Source organism: Excalfactoria chinensis, chromosome 4, assembly GCF_039878825.1.
Source record: "Excalfactoria chinensis isolate bCotChi1 chromosome 4, bCotChi1.hap2, whole genome shotgun sequence".
Taxonomy (NCBI): Eukaryota; Metazoa; Chordata; class Aves; order Galliformes; family Phasianidae; genus Excalfactoria; species Excalfactoria chinensis.
The window spans coordinates 35,628,325-35,650,039 of record NC_092828.1 but is presented as its reverse complement, the minus strand read 5'-3'; the positions used below and the strand labels follow the sequence as shown (position 1 = coordinate 35,650,039).

At 39.5% G+C, this 21,715-nt stretch overlaps 1 protein-coding gene across 2 annotated transcripts; it reads left to right on the top strand.

Moving 5' to 3' along the window:
• Positions 1 to 439: 439 nt before the first annotated feature.
• QRFPR (pyroglutamylated RFamide peptide receptor) lies at positions 440 to 21,607 on the top strand. 2 transcript variants are annotated; one of them, XM_072335310.1, is made up of 6 exons: positions 440 to 871; positions 13,917 to 14,075; positions 14,647 to 14,708; positions 15,520 to 15,755; positions 17,171 to 17,268; positions 19,086 to 21,607. In XM_072335310.1, exons 1-6 carry the CDS (start codon positions 532 to 534, stop codon positions 19,481 to 19,483), a joined length of 1,293 nt encoding a protein of 430 aa, XP_072191411.1. In that variant the 5' UTR covers positions 440 to 531; the 3' UTR covers positions 19,484 to 21,607. The 2 variants fall into 2 exon arrangements, with proteins under 2 accessions (XP_072191411.1, XP_072191412.1); XM_072335311.1 differs by having other exon boundaries at positions 17,224 to 17,268; positions 19,086 to 19,221.
• Positions 21,608 to 21,715: the final 108 nt, after the last annotated feature.

The following is a 21,715-nucleotide window of genomic DNA, read 5'->3' as shown; positions in this document are numbered from 1 at the left end:
GGAACTTAACTCCGACTATTCTCTACCTAAGTTAGCTACCAGATAGCTGGACAGATGGGATTGCTGTCACACGAGGGTCAGGCAGCTGAACACCGAGAGTGGATAAAGCACCTGCATTGCCTTATCCATGATGGGCTCCAGCCACCAGCAACGGGACCCACCGAGGCAGCAGCAGGCGAGGACCGACCAGCACCGTAAGCTCTTTTATTTCTCTGTCAGCCTGATGCAGATGCGCCAGGACGCTGAGCAGGCGCTTCCAGCTCCCACCCGGTACAGCCGGTCTCTCCGGGGCAGAACGGACCGCCGCCTGCCTCAAACCAACCCCGCGCTGATTGGCTGCCGCGCCTCCCCCCGCCCCGGGGCGCTGGCCGCGGCGGAGCCTGCAGGCGGCGCCTCCGCCTCAAAGTTTGCCCCCCCGGGCGGCGCCCGGCTTTGGGCGCTTCTCTTGGCGCCCGGGCGGAGCGGCGGCGTGGCCGTGATGGCGGGGCGCCACGGGGCGCGCTGAGGGGCGGACGGACGGACGAGAGCATCATGCGCTCCCTGAACATCACCCCGGAGCAGTTCGCGCAGCTCCTGCGGGACAACAACGTGACACGAGAGCAGTTCATCGCCTTGTACGGACTGCAGCCGCTGGTGTACGTCCCGGAGCTGCCGGGCCGCACCAAGGTGGCCTTCGTTCTCATCTGCGTGCTCATCTTCGCCCTGGCCCTTTTCGGCAACTGCCTGGTGCTCTACGTGGTGACCCGCAGCAGGGCCATGAGGACCGTCACCAACATCTTCATCTGCTCCTTGGCGCTCAGCGACCTCCTCATCGCCTTCTTCTGCGTCCCCTTCACCATGCTGCAGAACATCTCCTCCGAGTGGCTGGGCGGTGCGTGCCGGGCGGGTGCGGTGAGCCCCCCGGGTTCTGTGCCGCCCGGTTGAGGCGCTCCCTGGGGTGGGCAGCGCTGTGCCGCTCCCGAGCCCTGGGCGTTGTGCTGCTCCCGAGCCCTCGGCACGCTCGGGGTGGAGGGTGGGGGGAAATGCGCTCCACAACTTGAGCTGCTGGTCGTTTTCGGGTGCGTGCACGCTCTGCGCGGTCGGGGTTTTATCTGTCAGCGCTGACTATGTGTGAAGTTAAGTAATGGCTACGCCGCTCCTTCAGGTTGTGTTAAAAGCGCTGCGCTTTCATGCTTGCGTTCCTTAGAAGTTGCGGTGCGTTTGTAAGCCCGCGTGGTGCTTGTGGAGTAGCCATGCGGTGGTGTTATTTTTCTTCAAAACCTGAAGTTAGAACTCTAACTCTTGATGTGGAATAGGAGCATCTCCTCAGACAGCACAGACAGAACTTACCTTTGTAGTAACGTGTAGTTTCAAGGTACGGTTTTATCTCGGGAATTTTGTTATCTGGAACACAAGTCTTGCATGGAGTGGCTGAGGGAGCTGGGGTTGCTTAGTCTAGAGAAAAGAAGGCTCAGGGCAGACTTCAGGCTCTCTTCAACTGCCTGAAAAGTGGCTGTGGTAGCTGTTACCCCCAGGTAACAATGCGCCAGGGGAGGTTCACGTTGGGGGTTAGGAAGCATTTATTCTCAGAAAGGGAGGTGGTGGAATCACCATCCCTGGCATTCAAGAAACATTTAGGTGTGGCACTGAGGGTCACTAGTGGTGGGCATGGTGGGGGTGGGTTAGAAGTTGCGCTGGATGATCTTAGTGGTCTTTTCCAACATTAATGATTCTGTGTTGTGTTGCCACTAGACCTGTGTGTAAGGCCTCTCTGGTACCTACCTAGCAAGCACTTTAAAATACATCCCAGGTCCAAAGAAGTAAAGTGACTAAAAGACAGGGGTGATGTAATGTTAGTTAGAGGGCATTTACCTTCTTTTTCTTGGTCCTAAAACACAGTGTTAAATAAATAAAACAAAAGGGATGGTTTTGCAACAAGGGGCAGGTAAAGTCTTTGTCCAACAGCAGATTGAAATGTTTGTAACAAAAAGGGTGTCCATAAAGCACTCCATTAATTTCAGTTCCCAAGTCTGCCTGTGCTGCTGGGAGTACTGAACTGAGGCTATCTTCAGAGCATTAAGATTTAATTTCAGTACATCTAATAGATGAGAATACAGGATAGGAACTGGCAGGTAAGAGGTAACTTGAAAAGCAGATATTTGAAATGTGGATACCTAGCGCTATGAAAAGATTTATTTATTTATTTGTTTGTTTGGTCTCAAAATCAAGAAGCTTCTAGGAGAAGTGATACATATGAAACTACAGGTGCAACTAATAATAAGTGCAATGAGGAAAAACTGTTTTTGCAGCTGTTTTATTTCCTTACAAGATGATTTTGGGGAAGGAACCATTGTTTTTAACATGGCACATCTTAATATTGCTACTGAGTTCCCAGATTAATATGGGTATGTAATGGAAATAATAGGTAAACAGTTATACACCTCTTCCTTCTTTTATACTACTACTTCTCTTTGCTTGGAGAAGAATACAGCAGTAAGTTTCTGGAAACATCAAGGGATCCCACCCAAAAGGAGAAGGACTGAACTGGGATACCTTCCCCTAAACATTAGAGTTGTGAATCTTCTCTTTTGTAGGGGAGGATACTGATCTGTCAGTTTGAGACTGGACAGTGAAAGCTGAAAGCTTGGTGGCATGAAGCTTCCCCCTGAGGTGTAATTGCAGCAGATATGGCAAAGAAGTGCTTTACCCATATTGCTCTGGATACTTGTCTCCCTTTATGTTATTGAGGATGCTTGACATAATCTAGAAGTCACAGCATAGTTGACATGCGGATCTTCAATTGTTCAGTATTTGGATATTTTAAAGTATACTGTTTTACAGGTTTCACTGTACTTTTTGTCTACTCTCTGATATCTTAGAGCTTTTTTGCTACAAGTGGATTCATAGTTCCCATTGACTTTGATGTCAGCATCAATTGTCCTGTTAGGATAATTGGATTTAACTAACATCATGATGTTGGAAGGGCATAATAAGTAACATAATAAATGGATGTTTGCCTTAACTATGAATGGAAGGGAATGAAGGGAAACAAATGAAATGTGAAATGATGGTACCCCAGGGGCATCTGATTCCTGAGGATCACACTGTAAAACACAAAAGGTGATTACATTTATATATTATCAGAGGCTGCTGGACTGGGAGGACTTTTTCTTGCTTGTTTTATTGGTTCTGTTTTCCTTTTGCCTTCCCTTTTCGAGCCTGAGAAAGTTTAATCTCATCCGTCTGAATGCAACACGTCTATTCTGGTAGTTGAAGCTCACAACTATTGAGAAAAAGGTTACTTGACTATGTAGTGTATTTCTGGTGGGAAAAGTACTTTATCCTGACGCTCTTGATACTAGAAATATCATTGAGTTTCTGGACATTTAATCTCTTCTCTTCTTGATCTATCTGCATTTGAATCACTAAAATGAGCACCTAGGTAATGTGTACTGAGATACGAGTATGTTTTGTACTGACCTTTGTGTTGGAATTATTTATTTCCACTTTTGTATGTATATGTCTTATTTATCTTCTTTCCCCACTTAGGAAGAGGTGAGGGCAGAATTGCAGTCACTCTATGCTGCAAATACAGAGGTATGAATGTAAAAACAGCCACGGCTTTAATGTAGCCATTAACATTTTTGCCATCCAGTGTTATCTCTGTGAGGGGATGCTATCAGGAAAGAATCATTCCTGTTTTGTTCCCGCTGAAGTGAAGGGTTAAGGACTTCCACTGAAAAAGCCTCCAGGTGTGTGCAGTTTAAAGTAGGACTTCAAGGAAAACGTTCATAATTGACAGTGTGGAATAATTCAGATTGTGAATGGCAGAGTCGCTCTTTTGTAATAGATAGCGTTTGTCTAAACTCTTTAGAAACTGACATGTATTCCTCTTGTGCTTATCAGAATTTCATTCCGTTGTGACAGATCTGAAAGGCACTGGCATGACTTCTTCTGCAGTACCTTCTTCAACAATTTCTAACTTCACCTACAATTTAGCGATTGAAGTCTCAAGAAACTGAATGTGTCGTGCTTTGCCTGATTATTATGTAGTTATAACACATGCAGCAACTGGGAGAAGCACCATCTTGACCAAAAATGGGTGAATCTGTCTCACTTTTGATTCTCAGATCTGTTAAGAACATAATCAACAGCACTGAACTGTGAAAGTAACAGTGTATTATTCCATTTCTTGTTTTTTCTTTGTGACTGAAAAGGTTGTAACTTCAAGAAGGCCCTTAAACAGAAATTCTGCAATCTCAGTAATGTGAAAGAAAATTAAAATTGCAGCTTTGGCGTAAGCGATCACTGATACTATATTTAGTTGTAAAAAGGAGGTGAAATTGGAACTTGACTAAAAGATGAATTGATGCAAGCAGCAAAGAGTGGTTTTGGCACAGAGTGGAACAGTTGAGGGTTTGCTTTCTTCTGATCGTAGGTGAGAGACAGCAGTGGGGTCTTGTGGTCACACTGATGGCAGCACTGTGAAAGGTAAATCTGTGCTTTTATCTGCCGGCCAAATTTTACAAGAGTTGCTTTATTTTCTGAAAAGGAGCAGTTAGCTGTATAACAGCAGCATCTTTGCTGAACTGGAGAACTATTTGTTTCATTTTTTGCAGTAGAGTACCCTTAGTGAAAGATAAGGGGGAAAAAAGATCAGATTACTGTAGACCTAGTACTGTGCTTCATCTTGGGGATTTTATATCTTATCATATATGCAGAATGCATCAGAATGCATCTTACGACTGGTGGCAAAAGCTGTTTTTTCCTATCATCTAGGGAGTACTGGGTCACCTGAAGCACTACTGAATGCACCGTAGCATTTGGGATGGCTGTGCTCAGTTACATCCAAGCTGCTGGCTGCATGTGGTCCAGCACAGCTTTCAGTGCAGTAGCTCCCTGCCCCATACCATCAATGGTGGCAGCTCTGCCCCACCATGAGGCCTGGCCTACCCCCTCAGCACCAAACAACATCTGGGCTGAAACCAGGGTGCAGTTAATTACTAACTCAAGCTGTGGCAAGTAAGTTTATGGAATTTGTTACATTGGCTGAACATAGTCCTGTGAACAGCAAAACAAATGCAACTGTGCCTTCTGTTTTGATAAAGGAATCTGAAAGTAAGCTTCAGCATTACAAAAGAATTGCTCTTGTTTGTTTCCCTCCCCACCCCCCCCACTTACAGGCTACTCCATTTTCAGTTGACATTAATACATTACATGAGATTATTCAAGTGGAATGTATAAAGTTGCAATTCAAAATTTGGTTATATCTCCTTACCAGTCTTTTATAAACCCTATCTTACCAGACAGAAATATTACTCAATACATAGTCATACCTTATTCACTTTGCCACCTTTTGGGAGAATGACTATTTGTGAACAATAGTTTTCAAGGATGAAGCACAGGAATAGTAAAATTTCAGCAGAAATCTCTACTGAACACCTTGAGAACTTATTGAGAATTGCAGCCACTGCAGTTGAACCAGCCTGATGTATTTGTTTCAGAAAAGCAAGGTCACATGTCTTTCTAGTTTTATGTTGCACCCTTTTTTATTAAAAAATAAATTAAAAACTAGTTTTTGTTACTTGTATACATTAACAAAGCAGTATATTTTTATGAGGGATGTTCTGAAAATAATGCCTCCTACTTTATTATGTTAGCCCATGATACCAGAGGCGGATGTTGGAGGTGCGGTAGTAGAGATTAAACCTTCCCACCATTATGCCCTTAAATTTTGTTTTTGTACAGCAGGGGGGCAGCCTGACAGAATGGGATCTGATATGGACGTGCATGTGAAGCAAAAGTGTAGAATTAATTCCTCCATGTAGAAACAATGGCACCCATTGGCATTCACAGGTGCTTGCTGAACGTTTATGAAAGCCAAACAGTAAATGTGAGCACTGTGAGGCAGTGGGTGGCGCTTTTCAGCAGTGGTAACAGCAGGTCACCTGTGCTGCAAGATTGTTACACATATGGCATGTAGACTCTTGTTCACTGCTGGTGAAAATACATAGCAAATCTGGAGACTGTTGAAAAATAGTGTTTTGTAGCTGAGAATTTACTCTATCAAATAGTGTTACTGTACTCTTTTATCTGTTGTTTTTTCCATGGAAGTAATTAGGAGTCAGTACTTCAGGAGCAACCTCTGTGGATACAGCCCTGGACAGTTCCTCTTTACTCCATGTGGCCCAGGCAAGCTAATAGATTGGGCAACCGTGCCTTTAGTTATCATGTCTGTTCTACTGCTACCGTTTCAGGAAGGTGTGGGTCTTCTGTACATAGCTGTCTTTGCTAGATATAGCTTCCCATGCTAACTGAAGGTATTAAGAAGTGCCGGAGAGGTCTTTTTAGAGACTTTTTTTTTTCCCTTGGTGCAGCAGTTGAAAGCAGCTTCCTTGAAATCCAATTAGCATGTTGTAACTAATTTTGCATTTAGAATCATTTCTGTTTTTCACCAGACATATTGTATTAAGTAGTATTAATACTTTTTTTTTTTCTTTTTTTTCTTTTCTTTTTCTTTTTTTGTATGGGTATGAATAATTTCTTTTCTGACAAAATCTTAGTGAATAAAGTCAGTGGGCCTCTTGTGTCTAATACTTGGAGATATCTCTGTAAGCTCTCATTTCTATTCTTCAGTGTAACTTAAGAAACTTCTTTGTTCTGTTTCACTTTAATTATGTTCTCATACTCTGCTCACTCGGATAATACTTGATAGTGAAACCAGGCAGATACCAGAGGCTCCTTTTATTTTATTTTATTTTTTTTTAAGCTTTTTGTTTAAGTTTCCAATGTAAGTTTTATCCAGGCTTACTGTAAAGATGGTTTCAGAAAGGGTTATCCAGTGCCTCAGTTAAGGGGGAAAATGGGCTTGCAATATATTGGCAGGATGACATTTGATGAGAGCAGTAAAAGAGTGCTGATATAAGGAAGCTTATAATTACATTTCCAGGGAATTTCTGCAATCTGTGCATCACATTAATTTGTATGAGCATTCAACAGAATGATTGATATAAAATGTTTGTTGCATTGATTAAGCATAGTAAGCAAGTTGAAGGATGTGGATGGATTGGCTAGTGCAATTTTATGTAGTTTATTGTTATGATTAGTTGTGAGGTCATTAGTGTATTCTCGATAGAAGCACTTAGCAATTGCTATCTTATATTGTGTGAATTGAGACTCCTTATCATGCCTCATTTTGTTCCCTGAGAGCAAGTCCCATTTGTCTCTTCAGTAAAGATTTATACCCTTGACCTCTATCCCTGCCTGAACACCCCAATCTGAATTACTTTCTACCACAATTGCAAGTGATAACGGTATCCCGTGGTGGTTTGGTGCTCTTACAGCAATGTTTTGCTGCACGGCTTTAATGCATCCTTGCATGTTAGTATTTGTTTTTATTCATTGATTGCTGTGTTTTAAAATAGACTGCTGTTTGGAGATTGCCTGAAGAGTGCGATGCCTGTTTTGGAGGCATTGTGGGAAGGTGAATATGAGCCTTGGTAGGAAGGAGAGCAGACAGTGTGAAGAAAGAATTCTTTCGTCAGCCATCACACTTTGTGTACACACTTTCAAATCATAGCACAGATTTAATTCTGTGAACTCTGGTATTCATTGTTAAATCACCTATGGCTATTCAAACCTTGTGGTCTAAATGAGTGAGTTCCCACCATACAATTTCTTTAGTGGCTGTAATTGACCATAAATAGTCAGATTTACTGCAGACCTACTATCATGTGATAGACTTGTACCTTTTTTTGGTTGGAGCAATGTAGATGTTCATTGTCTTCTCTAGGTAATAGGTGAGCAACAAATCACCTTTCTCTTAGTAGTTTAACTACTTAGGATACAAAATATCTGCATGCCAAAGAATTGATTTAAAATGTACCTTGTTCAGTCTAGTCTGAAGTACTTTTAAGGATATCGTCTGTATAATTGCAGCAGACTTGTTCTCTGCTGTGAATTTATGAAATACAAGGAAACATACCTTGCTTGCATCAGGCAAGCTGGAGAGGGCTATTTTACTAGCTGTGATAAAGACTTCCAGCGCAAAGGCTTAGTGAATAACACTTCAACAGAGGAAGGAACAATTTAACTCTTATTGGAGAATAGTTTTAGAATTTTGCCTTTCTTTTATTAAAGAAAAAAAAAAATTGATCTTTGAAACAGGGCGGAACAGTAAACTCATTGATACAGAGACAATGATAGTGATAATGAAGACATTGTTTAAGGCCATACAGTTCATATTTACAGACTTCTGAATACGCTGTTATTGGGGAGCATTCATAATGGACTGAATAAACTATGCAGTTTTTGTCAGTGCATAAGGGATACTTTGGGGGGCCTCTTAATGTCTTGAAAAGAAGAAGCAATTAGTTTTTTTCATTCCCAGTAATCCTCTGGGAATTATTTTCCTTCTCCATTGGAAATAACTGGTATTTAAATGCTTCAATGCTGTCTTCAGTATCAAGGTATTGGAAGGCTTGCTGAAAGATTTAGCTTGTAGAAAGTTATGCATTTCGATAATTTAAAGATATCAATAATATCCTAAATATGTATGTTTGAAAGTATTCCAAAAAATTCACATCTTTCTATACTGCAGGAGAATTAATCAAAAAATGAGGAGGCAGGAATAGAGATACTTTCCTAGCAGTTTTCTCTTTTATTTTCTGCTGTGTATCAGATTATTAAGGCCTCTTGATGGTTTGCAAAAGACCTAAAAGAAAACTCTGTTCTGAAAGATTTAGTATAGGCACAGCTGAAACAAAACAAACAAAACAAAAACAGAAACCTCTGAGAATCTAATAAATAAAGATTTTTGTGCTTCTCAGTTACAGCAGAAGACTACTTCAGTGCATGGAATCATAAAAACTTTTAATGTATAGGAGCAGTTATCCTGTTATCCAGTATAATTTATGAATGTTCCAGGTGCTTTTAAGACCTGAAATAGGTCTGGCTGTGTGCTTGAAATAGGCAATGCCAATCTTTTTATTGAGTTCTGACTTTATAGATCCTGAGCTTGACTTACTTTATGTTAATAGCCTCAGGTAGCTGATGTTTGCACAGGTTTTGGAGTCAGGCTTAAATGTCTTCAGTTCAAGAACCTTCAGTTTAAGTGAGGGTCTAGCCAGGCTTCTAAAAAGGACCAGAGGAAGAAGTGGAAACACATTCCTTATCCTCTGAAAATAGCTAGAAATCTCCTTAACTGAAGGATGGCATGCAAAGAAAAGGAAAATAGCTGATTTTATCTTTTCAGGTTTTTCCTCTTTTACTCTCTTTTCCTGTGTTTACCAGGTGATCTATCAGTATAAGTCCTGATAGAAGACAGCCAATTTTGGTCAATTAACAGAATAAATACACAGTGAAGCAGAGCAGTTTGTGTAGATGGGCAAGGATATGAGGCTGTTATGTCAAGTAGTCCTTTATTTTTAGAATTCTGCTGGAACAATATATTCTGACTGCACTGTCTGCTTTCTTTTTGCACTTCATGTATTTGAAAGGCAAATAATGACTACTTGGTATGTTTTGTTTTCAGTGATTGAAAGGCTACAGATAAATGTTTAGCAAAAACAGTGATGCTTAGCTTGGAAATAAGGTGGATGATTAAGCTTTTCATAAACTTATTAAAGCTACCTTTAGTGCCAAGTGAAATTAATGCCACTCTCAGAGAAAGTCCCCCAAACTGTCGTACCTGAGGGTAGAATCATAGAGTCATAGAATTACCCAGGCTGGAGAAGACCTTGAAGATCATCAAGTCCAACCGCAGCCCAACCAGTACCCTAACTCTAAAAACCCTCCACTAAATCGTATCCCTGAGTACCACATCCAAACGGTATCTGGGACCCTTTTGATAAGGCTTTCTTCCTGAAGTTGGAAAGCAAGGATTCCATGCACCCTCTTTTGCATTTCAGTTGTTTAGTGATTACATCCGTTACTCGGTAAAGGAGTAAGATGCATCATCTGCATTATGAGAAGACTTAGGTGCTGTAAAATCTACCTCATCTGACTTGATCCATCAAATCAATGTATTTAGAATATTCATTTCTGAATGAATATAAGAAAGATACCAATATTCTGATATGAATTCAGCAGAGGGCCATTTAAATGTCAGAGTAGGGAGTACCTTGGTAGGTGGAAAAGTTGAGGAAATAGGGCTTGTTCAGCCTGGAGAAGAGTTTTGGAGTGACCTGATTGCTGCTTTCTGTGTGTTCAAATATGTTGCTGAGAAGCTGCAGTCAGACTGCACAATGTTGCATGAAAATAGTCTTTGACTGAAAGAAGGAAGTCAGTCTGAATATAAGTAAGATTTTTCCCTGTGACTGCAGTCAGAGGAAGAAGGTTGTACTGTCTTCAGACTTGGAAGTTCTCAAGATTGGAATCTTCTGGGTTTTTATCTAATTCAATTGGATGTTGTGTTGAGGGGGCATGGTTTAGTGGGAGCTATTGGTAATAGGTGAGTGGTTGGACTGGATGATTTTTTAGGTCTTTTCCAACCTTGGTGATTCTATGATTTCCCCCTCCCATTAAATCACACTTGGACTTCCATAGCTGTGCAAAGTCCTTTCAGTAAATCTACTTGACAGCAGCAAGATCTCTGTTAAGAGAAAAATTGATTTAGGGTTTATGGATTTGGAAACAGTATTTTAGAAAGATCTGCTGAAGAGTTTGTCTCCATGTTGATATTCTATTTCAGAATATTCCTGGAGCAACTGGTGTTGCATGGACATATCTAGTGTATTAAAATAATGACTCCAGATTGTCTTTCTCCTTTTCCTCTGCTCCCACCCATCACAACCCAACTGCCACTGTTCTGAAATAATCACCTCATTTAAAAATGTGTAATTGTCATTTCTCTTGCATACGAAAGTTGTTAGTGTCTGTAGCACAAAAACATAAGCGATATAATTTGATGTATTAAAAGACTTGCAGAAAATCTTCATCTGTCATCAAGCAGTTTGGAATGTCTGCTATCTATTTGTAAATAATATAATGAAAGTTTAGAAAAAATAAGAACAGGCTTTATATGGAAGCATTTTGGGGACATTAAATTTGACAGAATAGGTTATTACAAAAAAATTGAATCCAATTCAAATGAAATTAAGGACCCTGGAGCTGGATCTCAGTTCTGACATCAGATTTCCATTGAAGTGGATGACCCTAATACTCTTGCAAACTAGAGGGGATTTTATTCTTACTGTTACATAAATCTGGTGAAGCTTTACATGTGAAACACCAGAGTATCTAATAGCTTCCGAAGGCGGGAAGCTTTTGTATAGCAAGTGACAATTCAAGGCATGCAGAAGAGCCTTAAAATGTTGTGGTGGTATTAGTGCAAGTTGGTGTTTAGAGACCCTTGCCTTAATGGCATGAGAAGCCTTGGTGTTGGAACACTGTTCAGTTTTTACTACTGATATGCAGAGGCTTTTTTAGTAACTTTTAACTACTGTGCATTAGAAAAATTTTTTAGGGTTCCAGAGATGCATGTAGCTGTTATTTTGCTTTGGCTGAAAAAATTCAGTCCATGAAGGAACTGGAATGTGAGCCATGTGGCTGAGCGAGTGTTTCTATTTCAGCTGTTTATCTGCCATGAGAAGTATCTTTTTACTGCTTTTTTAAGAATTAGTTACTTTAGTTCAGTTCATCTGTTCCTGTGAATTTGTTCTCAGAGGCTAGAAATCAGAATCATAGAATCACAAGGTCAGAAAGGACCTACAAGATCATGTATTCTAACCGTCTACCCTTTACCATTGCTACCACAAGCCAATAAACCATATCTTGTAGCTCCTCCTCCAGATGCCTCTTGAATGCTGCCAGGGATGGTGACTCCACCACCTTCCTGGGCAGGCCATTCCGGTGCCTGACCGCTCTCTAAGAGAAAAAGTTTTTCCTTATGTCTAATCTAAACCTCCTCTGGTACAACTTGTGGCCATTTCCTTGGGTACTGTTTGTTGCCTGAGAGAAGAAGAGGTCAAACCCCTCCTCATCACAACCTCTCTTCAGGAAGTTGTAGAGTGCAATGAGGTCTCCCTTGAGCCTCCTCTTCTCCAGGCTAAACAACCCCAGCTCCCTCAGCCTCATAAGGCTTGTACTCCAGATCCCTCACCAGTTTCACTGCCCTTCTCTGGATACCCTCCAGGGCCTCAGGGTCTTGTAGTGAGGGGCCCAAAACTGAACACAATACTCAGGGTATGGCCTCACCAGTGCTGAGTACAGAGGGATGATTACCTCTCTGCTCCTGCTGGCCATGCTATTTCTAATACTTTTCCTCTTCACAGTGTATATATATATATATATATATATATATACATATATATATACACACACACATATATATACATACATATATATATACATATATATACATACATACATACATATATATATGTATATATACATATATATATATATAATTTAAGCCAAGTCTTTGAGCGCATCTCACTGACTGTGGTGCTCATAGGGAATCACAGAACTGCAGAATTGCACTAGGTTTATCAATTATATATGAATAAGGTGTAGTTAATGAGCAAGTAAAGGAAATAGATGCAGCTGTTCCTGAAGTGAGTAGCTGACACTGAATCATAAGGATGTAAAGGAACTTTGGGAATGCAGAAATAGAAAGTGATCTTGAGAAAAACAAACAGAAAATGTGTAAATAGGAAGAAGATTGGGAAAGACATTAAGACAACATTTTTGACGAAGATTAATTTTTGGGATGGCTGGGACTTGAGGATGAGTAATGGAGAATGACTAATGACATATTAAGAAGTAAATAAGTATTTTTTGGAAGCTGTAGCAGCAGTGAAATCTGAGGATATGTGCTTAGCTCTAAATAAATACAGCATCCCACAGTGGGAACATATGCAATTATCAAAATACAGCATTTAATTTGGACAGTGCCATTAACATTATGTTTTAATCAGGAAAAAATGATGATTTGAAGAATGGAAGAGGTTATTTTTTCCATCTGTTTTGCCTAGACAGAGGACTTATAATGTAATGCTTGGCAAAATGATGCTGCAGTACTTAGTACTGCATTTAAATGAACAGAAAGAATATTTTGCAATAGAAAAGTTATGTCTAAAGAAGTGACCTTATAAAAGCTGTGTGAAAGTAAAAGATAGTATTCCTAGCACATTTGAGAGTAAATGGTGAACAAAAGCAGAATAGGAGGGCTGATTTAGAGCAAGCGAATGTAGAACTGTAGAATATTCGGAGTTGAAAGGAACCCACAGAGATCAACAAGTCCAACTCCGGGCACCAGTCAGGGCCACCCAGAATTTAAATGTTATGTCTGAGAGCATTGCCCAAAAATGCTTCTTGAACTCTGGAGGAACTGGGGCCATGACCTCTGCCCTGGGCAGCCTGTTCCAGTGCCCAGTCACCCTCTGGCAAAGAACCTTTTCCTAACACCCAACCTGACCCTCTCCTGTTGCAGCTCCACGCTGTTCCCTTGGGGGTCCTGTCACTGTCACCAGAGAGCAGAGATCAGCACCTGATCCTCTGCTCCCCTTGTGAGGAGCTGTAGGCCGCCATGAGGCTGCTCCTCAGTCTCATTCTCCTCTCGTCTGAGCTGAACAAACCAAGGAAACTCAGCTGCCCTTCAGATGTCTTGCCCTCTGGATCCTTCCCCATCTTCGTAGCCCTTCTTTGGTTGCTCCCTAGAAGTTTTATGTCTTCTTGTTGCATCCAAAAACATACATAGTGCTCAAGGTGAGGCTGCACCAGCACAGAGTAGAGTGGGAACAGTAGGCGTTAGTATGTCCTTAGAATGCTTGTTTTCACAGGTGTAGCACACAACACTATGACTATTGAAAACTGCACTTGATGTGTTGCTTATGCTTTTGCTTTTGCTTGACAGTACTTTAGTAACAAGACTACTGTTAACTATTATTTTACCATGATCTGCAGCAGTTGCATGTTTTACCTTCTGACTATTATAGGTGCCTTTGCTTGCAAGATGGTACCATTTGTTCAATCCACTGCCATTGTAACTGAGATTCTTACAATGACCTGCATCGCTGTGGAAAGACACCAGGGAATTGTGCATCCACTAAAAATGAAATGGCAGTACACCAATAAAAGGGCTTTCACGATGCTTGGTAAGATCTTAGGTGTCTTCAGTAACTGTGTGCATAGAGTGTAGCTGGTGCAGATAGCGCGATGAGCAGAATGCTTTGGTAAGACAAGTGATTGAGAGACAGAGATAATGCTGATGTTTATAAAATAACTCAGGGAAAGTGCCTATGCATAGAGTAACTACTTCCCAAAATCCTGACAATAAATCTAGAATGTGAAGTTAAATGTTTACTTAACTGAGACTCTTAAACCTCTGGCAGCCATTTATTTATTTGATGAGAAGAGATTCAAAATGTGTGAGTGCTGCTGAAGTACTGTCATAGGTATAAATAATCCTTACATTTTAACACTAAGAAAATACAGATAATGCTGCTCCTACAAATAAATTTTCCTTTGTATGTGGATACTGATAAATGAAGGCATTTTTGGGAAAAATTGAATGGAAGATCATGTTGTTATACATGTGAATGTTGACTGTAATGTCTCATATTTAAAAATGCTTTTCAATAGTTTACTTTGGCTTTTAAAGATGAAGCTGTAAAACCATTAATTCCAAAATTTATGCTGCTTGTTAAAATATGTATTTGTTTACAGGCATAGTCTGGTTGCTGGCCGTTATTGTTGGGTCACCTATGTGGCATGTGCAGCGGCTTGAGGTATGTTAGGTGAAATGGCAATTCATGTTTTCAACTCAGTAATTCCAGGATCTTTTTGCACATTTAACAATGAGATTGACTAAACTCCTGAGAAATTTAAGAGGGGAATAACAAAAATTAGAGCTTTTGTTCTGTGTGCAAGCATGGAAAAAAAAGGAATAATTAAGTCTCACGTGTACCACAAGAAAGACTGCGAGCAGGGACTAGTCATGTCTACCCTCCCTGTTTTTATCAAAAAGTATTAATTGCCTTTGAGATTTGCCCTGTAGCTTACTTTTCTTTTTTTAGGAGACACAGAAGCAGCAGCTGTGGGGCTTAATTTTGTATTTCAGCACAGCCTATTCTTCTCCAAGATTTTAAAGAATTGTGTCAAGTTGAAAGTATAATTCACTGCCCATCATAGTTTAAGATGATACTGTATTTATCTGGGGGAGAAATGGCTTGTCAGAAACTGCTGCTTGTGAGTCTAAATGTTTACCAGTTTATTTTGTTGTTATTTTTTAAAATGCAGTAGTAGGTGAAGTGTCTAGATACTGGTCTCTACTTGCAAAATACATAGCAAAGATTTCTTTTGAAAATCCTGATGTAAAAAACCTTTGAGGAGGAGTGCAACTCAGATCACCTCCTGACCTCTCTTTGCCTACTTGGATCAATATAACACTTGGTGTAACAAAGCACTTGGAAGAATTTTCTCAGTTCAGAAAAATTCTCTGATGAATTCCAGTTGCTGTAATAAGAACAAGGAATATTTGATTGTTTTTATGTCTGGGATTGTTACTGTAGTGACTCATCTCCTTTATACTTGTTACAGGTTAAATATGACTTTCTGTATGAAAAAGTACACATCTGTTGCTTGGAAGAATGGGCCAGTCCAACTTATCAGAAGATATATACCACTTTTATACTCGTTATACTCTTTCTTTTTCCATTGATACTGATGCTTTGCTTATACACTAAAATTGGTTATGAACTCTGGATTAAGAAACGAGTGGGAGATGCTTCAGTTCTTCAAACCATTCATGGGAGTGAAATGTCTAAAATATCGAGGTTTGTAAAATGAAATGCACTTGAAACTTTGGCTTTTAGGAAACTATTTTTTCTGTTGCGTTTTGAGAACCAGTACAAAGAAATATTTCTTATTCATGGGAAAGTCTACAGACATAGCCCAGATTTCTAATGCTGGCTAGTTACTTAAATGAGATACTGGAAAGAAGGCAACTTAAGCAGACAGTTTTCATCAAAATGCAGAATTGCCATACTGTGAATGTCAAGTTGTCTCAATAAATCTGGTACTACACATGATGAAATCCTCGTGTTTGAAAGAAGTAGGCCATGAGCTGGAAAATAACTTCTACGTTATTTCCATATGGTCTATGGAGAATTCTTTATATAATTTTTAGACTGTAAACACTGCTTTATGATCCCTTTATGAATTTAATTGGTACTTGGGGGGGGGGGGGGGGGAGAACCCACACAGAATTCACTTGAAAATTACTTTAATACAGTTTATTTTATTATGACTTTCAAAGAGTTCTGAGTGTTCTTGGACTTCTTTAAGACCATCTGGGTAGTAACTTTATCTGAAAGGTTATAAAACCCAATTGGAGAAAAAGATAAATTAGTTTACATTTATAACAACTTGATTGTTTAGTAGTGTACATGGGCTGTCTTTTTATATTACTTCACATCTTTGCCCTTAATTTGGCAGATCAATCTGGTGGATGATGTGATAAAAACCTCTAATAAGTCTGTTCATTGAGGAATTTATCACCTTAAGAAAGGAGAAGACTGGCAAGCAGCTTGGAAGTAAATGATTCCTTAGACACTTATCTAACAAAGTACCTAAGGAAGCAAGCCATTATCAGTCAAAACTGAAAGAGGGTGCAATCTGATGTGAATTATGATGTTGAGAGTTATGAGCTAAGATAAACTTTAGGGTACTCCCTAGCCTATTATGCATTTCAAATAGGGAAGATCCTATTACTGCTACCAGTCAAGTGTAAACTTTTCAGTTTAAGTGAGAGATCTGTCTTGCAATCCGTAAATCTAGTTATATAAATAAAATGATTTTGAGAACATTGAGAATTTAATGTTCATGAGGAAGTGCATTTCATGCTCTCATTCTAGCAATTCGCCTACCAGTCAAGTCTGAATGTTGCATGTGTAGCTCTGCCAACTCTGTCAATTCTTCCCTCCTCCCCCCGCCCTTGTAATCAGGTGCTGCAGCCACAAAATGCCTTGCTTTCCTGACAGAGAAATGTAAGGTGTAATTTATTTACTACATTTATATGCTGCTGCAGTTCTTGTTTCAAAGGGAATTATGTACTTCTGATAATTCTTTCAGGGTTTTATTTGCATCTGCAATCATCAGAACATCTTGGCAAATCTAATTTAATGAGACATATATAAACTACAAATCAATTCATAGTGATTCAGTATGAAATGTCTTGATGCAATTTCAGGAAGAAGAAGCGAGCAATTGTTATGATGGTGACAGTGGTGTTTCTCTTTGCAGTCTGTTGGGCCCCTTTCCACATTATTCACATGATGATGGAATACAGTGAGTATTTGCAATGTTTCGTAAAATAAAGCCTTTCCTATTTTTTTTCTTCATGGTAAAACTAGAGATGATGAAAGGCTAGTGCTGCTCAGATATAATATACCTTCTGCTAGCAAAGGTTAATGTTATACTTCTAAATCCTGGGTCACTGTCTTGTTACAGAGTTGCATAATCAACAACAGATGGATTACTCTGAAATTTGAATTGTAGACAGTTCTGCTGTGCTCACAGAAAATTTAAATGCATAACAAATATTATCAGCTGTAGTGTTGTCTTGTGTCTTAGATACCCTTGTGTGTCACCCACATCTCATCTTACCTACTGTATGAATTAAAAATGAAAAGTGTCTCTGTCTTGCTGTATACTCCACTGGGCTTTGTTGGAGAAAGGGTGAAAGGGAACTTGAAATCTCTACAGGTCTATTAAAATATAAGTTCTTAAAGAGAAGATTGCTATTTTTTTTTTTTTTCCTTTGAATTTATGCAGCAGATAATCCAGTCTTGAAAAGGAGGTTTATGAGGTATAACAAGATTCCAGAAATAGCAGACTTGAATATTAGAGTGGTGAGCATATCACTGTGAATTATTTTCTTTTTCTGTTAAATTATTCTCATTCACCTCAAGGTGAAAGTTATTTCCAAGTAGAAAATCTCTTGAACAAGTAACTTTGAATAAAGACTTCTACTTGCGTCTATGTAAGTTCTTGTGCTGCTTTGAGTGAAACTAATGTTAAATTTTTATCCTTTCACTTGCCCTGGTTTTAGTGATGTAGGTAGGTATTTTGAAAGTATAACTACTTGGACAACAGGGATTAATATCCCCATTGTATCTGCTAATCTACTTGAACTTTTCCAGTGCTCTGGGTTGGATGCTATTTTTGAAATGACATCTTGTTATCTTTTCTTTTTGCTGTTTGCCTAAATTCACTTGGGTCTTGCACTGTTTGTCTTCCACCTTTTACGTGAGTACTGTGACAACATGTGAAGCTATGCAGCTGGCTATTTGTCAGAGTAGTAACTGTTGTACTCTCCAAATGCAGCAGACATTTATTTGTCTTCTGCTGCATGTAAGATGATAGCAGACAACTCAGCATTCTGTAGCCAGTTGGTCAAAAGAAAATATGTTTGTATTTGGGCAGAATAAAAGATGCAAAGCTGTAGCTATTAAAATGGTCTGGGTTGTCTTGTGATATGGTTACCTGTAATTCTTGGTGAACGAGGTTCTCTGAAATAATCTTGTGGATTGTTTCAGCTGGTGCAAGGCCTTTAATTGTCATATAATCTTTTATACTGATTATTCCATAGTTTGATGGCCAAGTATTTGAATTCAAGGAATTCAAAGTCCTCTGTGATCCCAATTTAAGAAGTGTGAGGTATGTCCAGATGATCTCCATAATGTGAAGAATCCATTCCTGGTTTGGTGCCAAGACAGGGATTTGTTGTTATGTTATAGTACTTACTATAACACTTACTTGGATATGGATGTGAAAGGCAGAGCCAGCAGAGCAATAAACATGGCATACATTTAAGGAATAGGAAGCTTTCTGCTTCATGACCACTGAGTGAATTTTTTTGGCTAATAGTTTTCCCCTTATGGACTAGTCTGTCTTTCATTACTTGTATACACTGCATATGCATGGGTTGGGTAAGATAGATCTTGATGTTTGCTTGATGATTAATTCCTATTGCAAATATTAATAAGCTCCACTGAGATCTTCTGTTGACGTTAAACAAAAGTTTCTAATGCCAGACTGCATGTGTATGGGTTAAGTAGTGGGTGCTGGTCTGTGTTTTTAGCATGTTTTGTTTTTCCTTTCAGGTAACTTTGAAAAGCAGTATGACGATGTGACGATCAAAATGATCTTTGCAATCGTTCAAATCATAGGATTCTTCAATTCTATTTGCAACCCTATTGTGTATGCTTTCATGAATGAGAACTTCAAGAAAAATTTTCTTTCTGCCATCTGCTTCTGCATTGTCAAAGAAAATACATCTCCAACCAGGCAACTTGGGAACTCAGGGATTACTATGAGGCGGCAAAAGGCAAGTGATTCTCAGAGAGTTCTCACTGACTCAGATGAGTCCAGAAGAGAGGCATTCAGTGATGGCAACATTGAAGTGAAGTTCTGTGATCAACCGTCTTCAAAAAGGAATTTGAAAAGGCACCTCACTTTGTTCAGCTCTGAGCTTCCTGTGCGTTCTGCAAGCACTCAGTAGCATTACAAATGCTTTGAGAATGGAATAAAATGTTCTTTTTATAAAACTTTGAACATGCCATTTAAAATAGTTCTCTAATTTGCATGCTGAAATGAAAGGGGGAAAATATTTTGATTATAGTAATGCTGGAATAGTAATTCAGAAATTGTAATATATTTTATAAGGATGAAGAAAAAGCTTTGGAAAAATGTTACTGTGAATTCAAGGAAAAAAATTTTCTTCCTAAGTTAATTTAGGGCTTGCCTTGCCCTTTGCTTTAGGTAGAACAAAAAACAGTTGCTTGCCAGTTTATTCTGTCCAGATGCTGGCATGCTGCTGGACTGTATTCAGCTGAATGCCAGAAGAGAAGCACTATAGAGAGAGTGCACGCCTTCGATGGACAGCTTGGGAAGCTCACATAGGTCCAACATTGTCTATATGATGTATTGTCTGTGTAGCTCTGAGGATCGTGAGACTTCAGATCTGAGTTCAGGGAAAGACTGAGATGAAATACTGTTTTGCAGGGAGAGAGGGTCAGCAATAATTTGGTTGTGATGAGATTTGGACACACTTGCGTGTGAATGTTATTAACAGGAAGCATATTAGAAATTAACAATGCTTGCATAACCAATGTGCTGTTTTTTACAGGTTACTTCTTGGGTACAAAATTAAATTCCAGTGTATTGCCCCGTAACATGCATTATTTCTACTGAAGAATGTGGAACTTCAAAGTGCTGTACAAATCAGTGGCCTACAGGGGTGTGATCTGTAGATGAACTCAGTGTTTACACTTAGTCATGCTTTGACAAATAGCTTCTGGGTTGGAGTTGTTGCCACTTCCCAGGGGTGTATAAGGGCCAGTCCCAGAACTTGTTGGACTCTACATAAGACCTTCAGTTGAATAATACTGTCTTTTGACTAGATGTTTATCTGAAGCGCAAACTGTCTGTCCTTCATCTTCTAAGCATGTTAATTACTGTGGAAGAACAGGGCTGGTATTACAGAGTTGAAATCCATATAAATTATTAGTCAAAAACAAAGCAAAAGCAACAACAAGCCCTCCCTCCCCCCCAGTAAATAAGTAAATAAGCAAACAAACAAACAAAAAACACCCCAAAAACAAAAACCAAACTTGCTATCACTGTGTCAAACTGTGAGACTGGAAAATCAAAGGATTCTTATGAATGTGGGACTGGAGAAAAAGTGTGATCTGATTCCACAAGTAATGCTTTCAAAATATGTAATTTGCAGCTCCAGAGATCAGGCTGGATCCTTTAATAACCTGTGAGATGTTGGTGCTTTTTTGTCACCTCTCACTTTCGATAGACCTTGGTGCTGCCTTGATGGTGACTTTTAAGTTTCTTTATTGCTGCTTATGTTTCACTGTCAGTTGAGATTTAAATTTCTCATGAATCGATCGGAACTAAACTGGTCCTTATGTAATATTTACAAATATTTGGGTAATGCATTCTGATGCTGGTTTGTGATGTACTCTTTATTTATTATATTGTATATGACATACTTAACTACAGTTATAGAGGAAGATTCCCAGCTTGATCTGACAGCTAGGAATTAAGAGCGCTCTTACTCAGTCTAACTCATGTATTAGATAAAATGCCGATATCAGAGAGCCGTGTCTGGGTAAAACAGGATGAGTGAAGTCAGTTGCTGTTTCAGTCATACAAAGGTGCCCTTTTGCGTTACCTTTGAATAATGCTGGTGAACAGCTGCAGCAGTTTTTGCCTGTGATTACAACTGTGATTGCCTTTGCTTTTCTGTCTTAGTTTGTCTTTCAGGAAACAGGTCTTTAGTTAAGTTCCCTGCCCTGAAGAACAGGGGCTCAGAAAGGTCAGTTATGGCAGCTTTCCTCAGCTGATGCCAAATATATCTGGCTGATGATAACCATACGGTTTGACATATCTGTAAAAAGCACTTTATTTTAAGCTTTTTTTTATTTTTTGTACTGCTAATTTCAGTAATGTATTTCAACAGCAAAGGTGACAGCTGTTTTACAAAGCTTCCAGGTATTGTATGTTTGTTTTGTCTTACCTGTTTGTTCTGTTGTTTGATAAAAATTATGTCCACAAATGGCTGTATTAACTTTTTTCATTAAAACTCCATTTTGGCATTTCTTGGAGCATCTACTATGAATTTGGAGTCTACTTTTGTTTAAAGATTTGTATAACCTTACACGGGCATTTCTAGTGATTAATTTTCAGTCATGTTAGAGGTTCCAGCTGCTACTGTCATCCT

Excerpts from the sequence above, each read along its gene's own strand:
- QRFPR (XM_072335310.1), top strand. The coding sequence starts at position 532 with ATGCGCTCCCTGAACATCACCCCGGAGCAGTTCGCGCAGCTCCTGCGG. Across the intron at positions 872-13,916 it reads CTCCTCCGAGTGGCTGGGCG|GTGCCTTTGCTTGCAAGATG; the intron begins GTGCGTGCCGGG and ends TGACTATTATAG. Across the intron at positions 14,709-15,519 it reads GGCATGTGCAGCGGCTTGAG|GTTAAATATGACTTTCTGTA; the intron begins GTATGTTAGGTG and ends TACTTGTTACAG.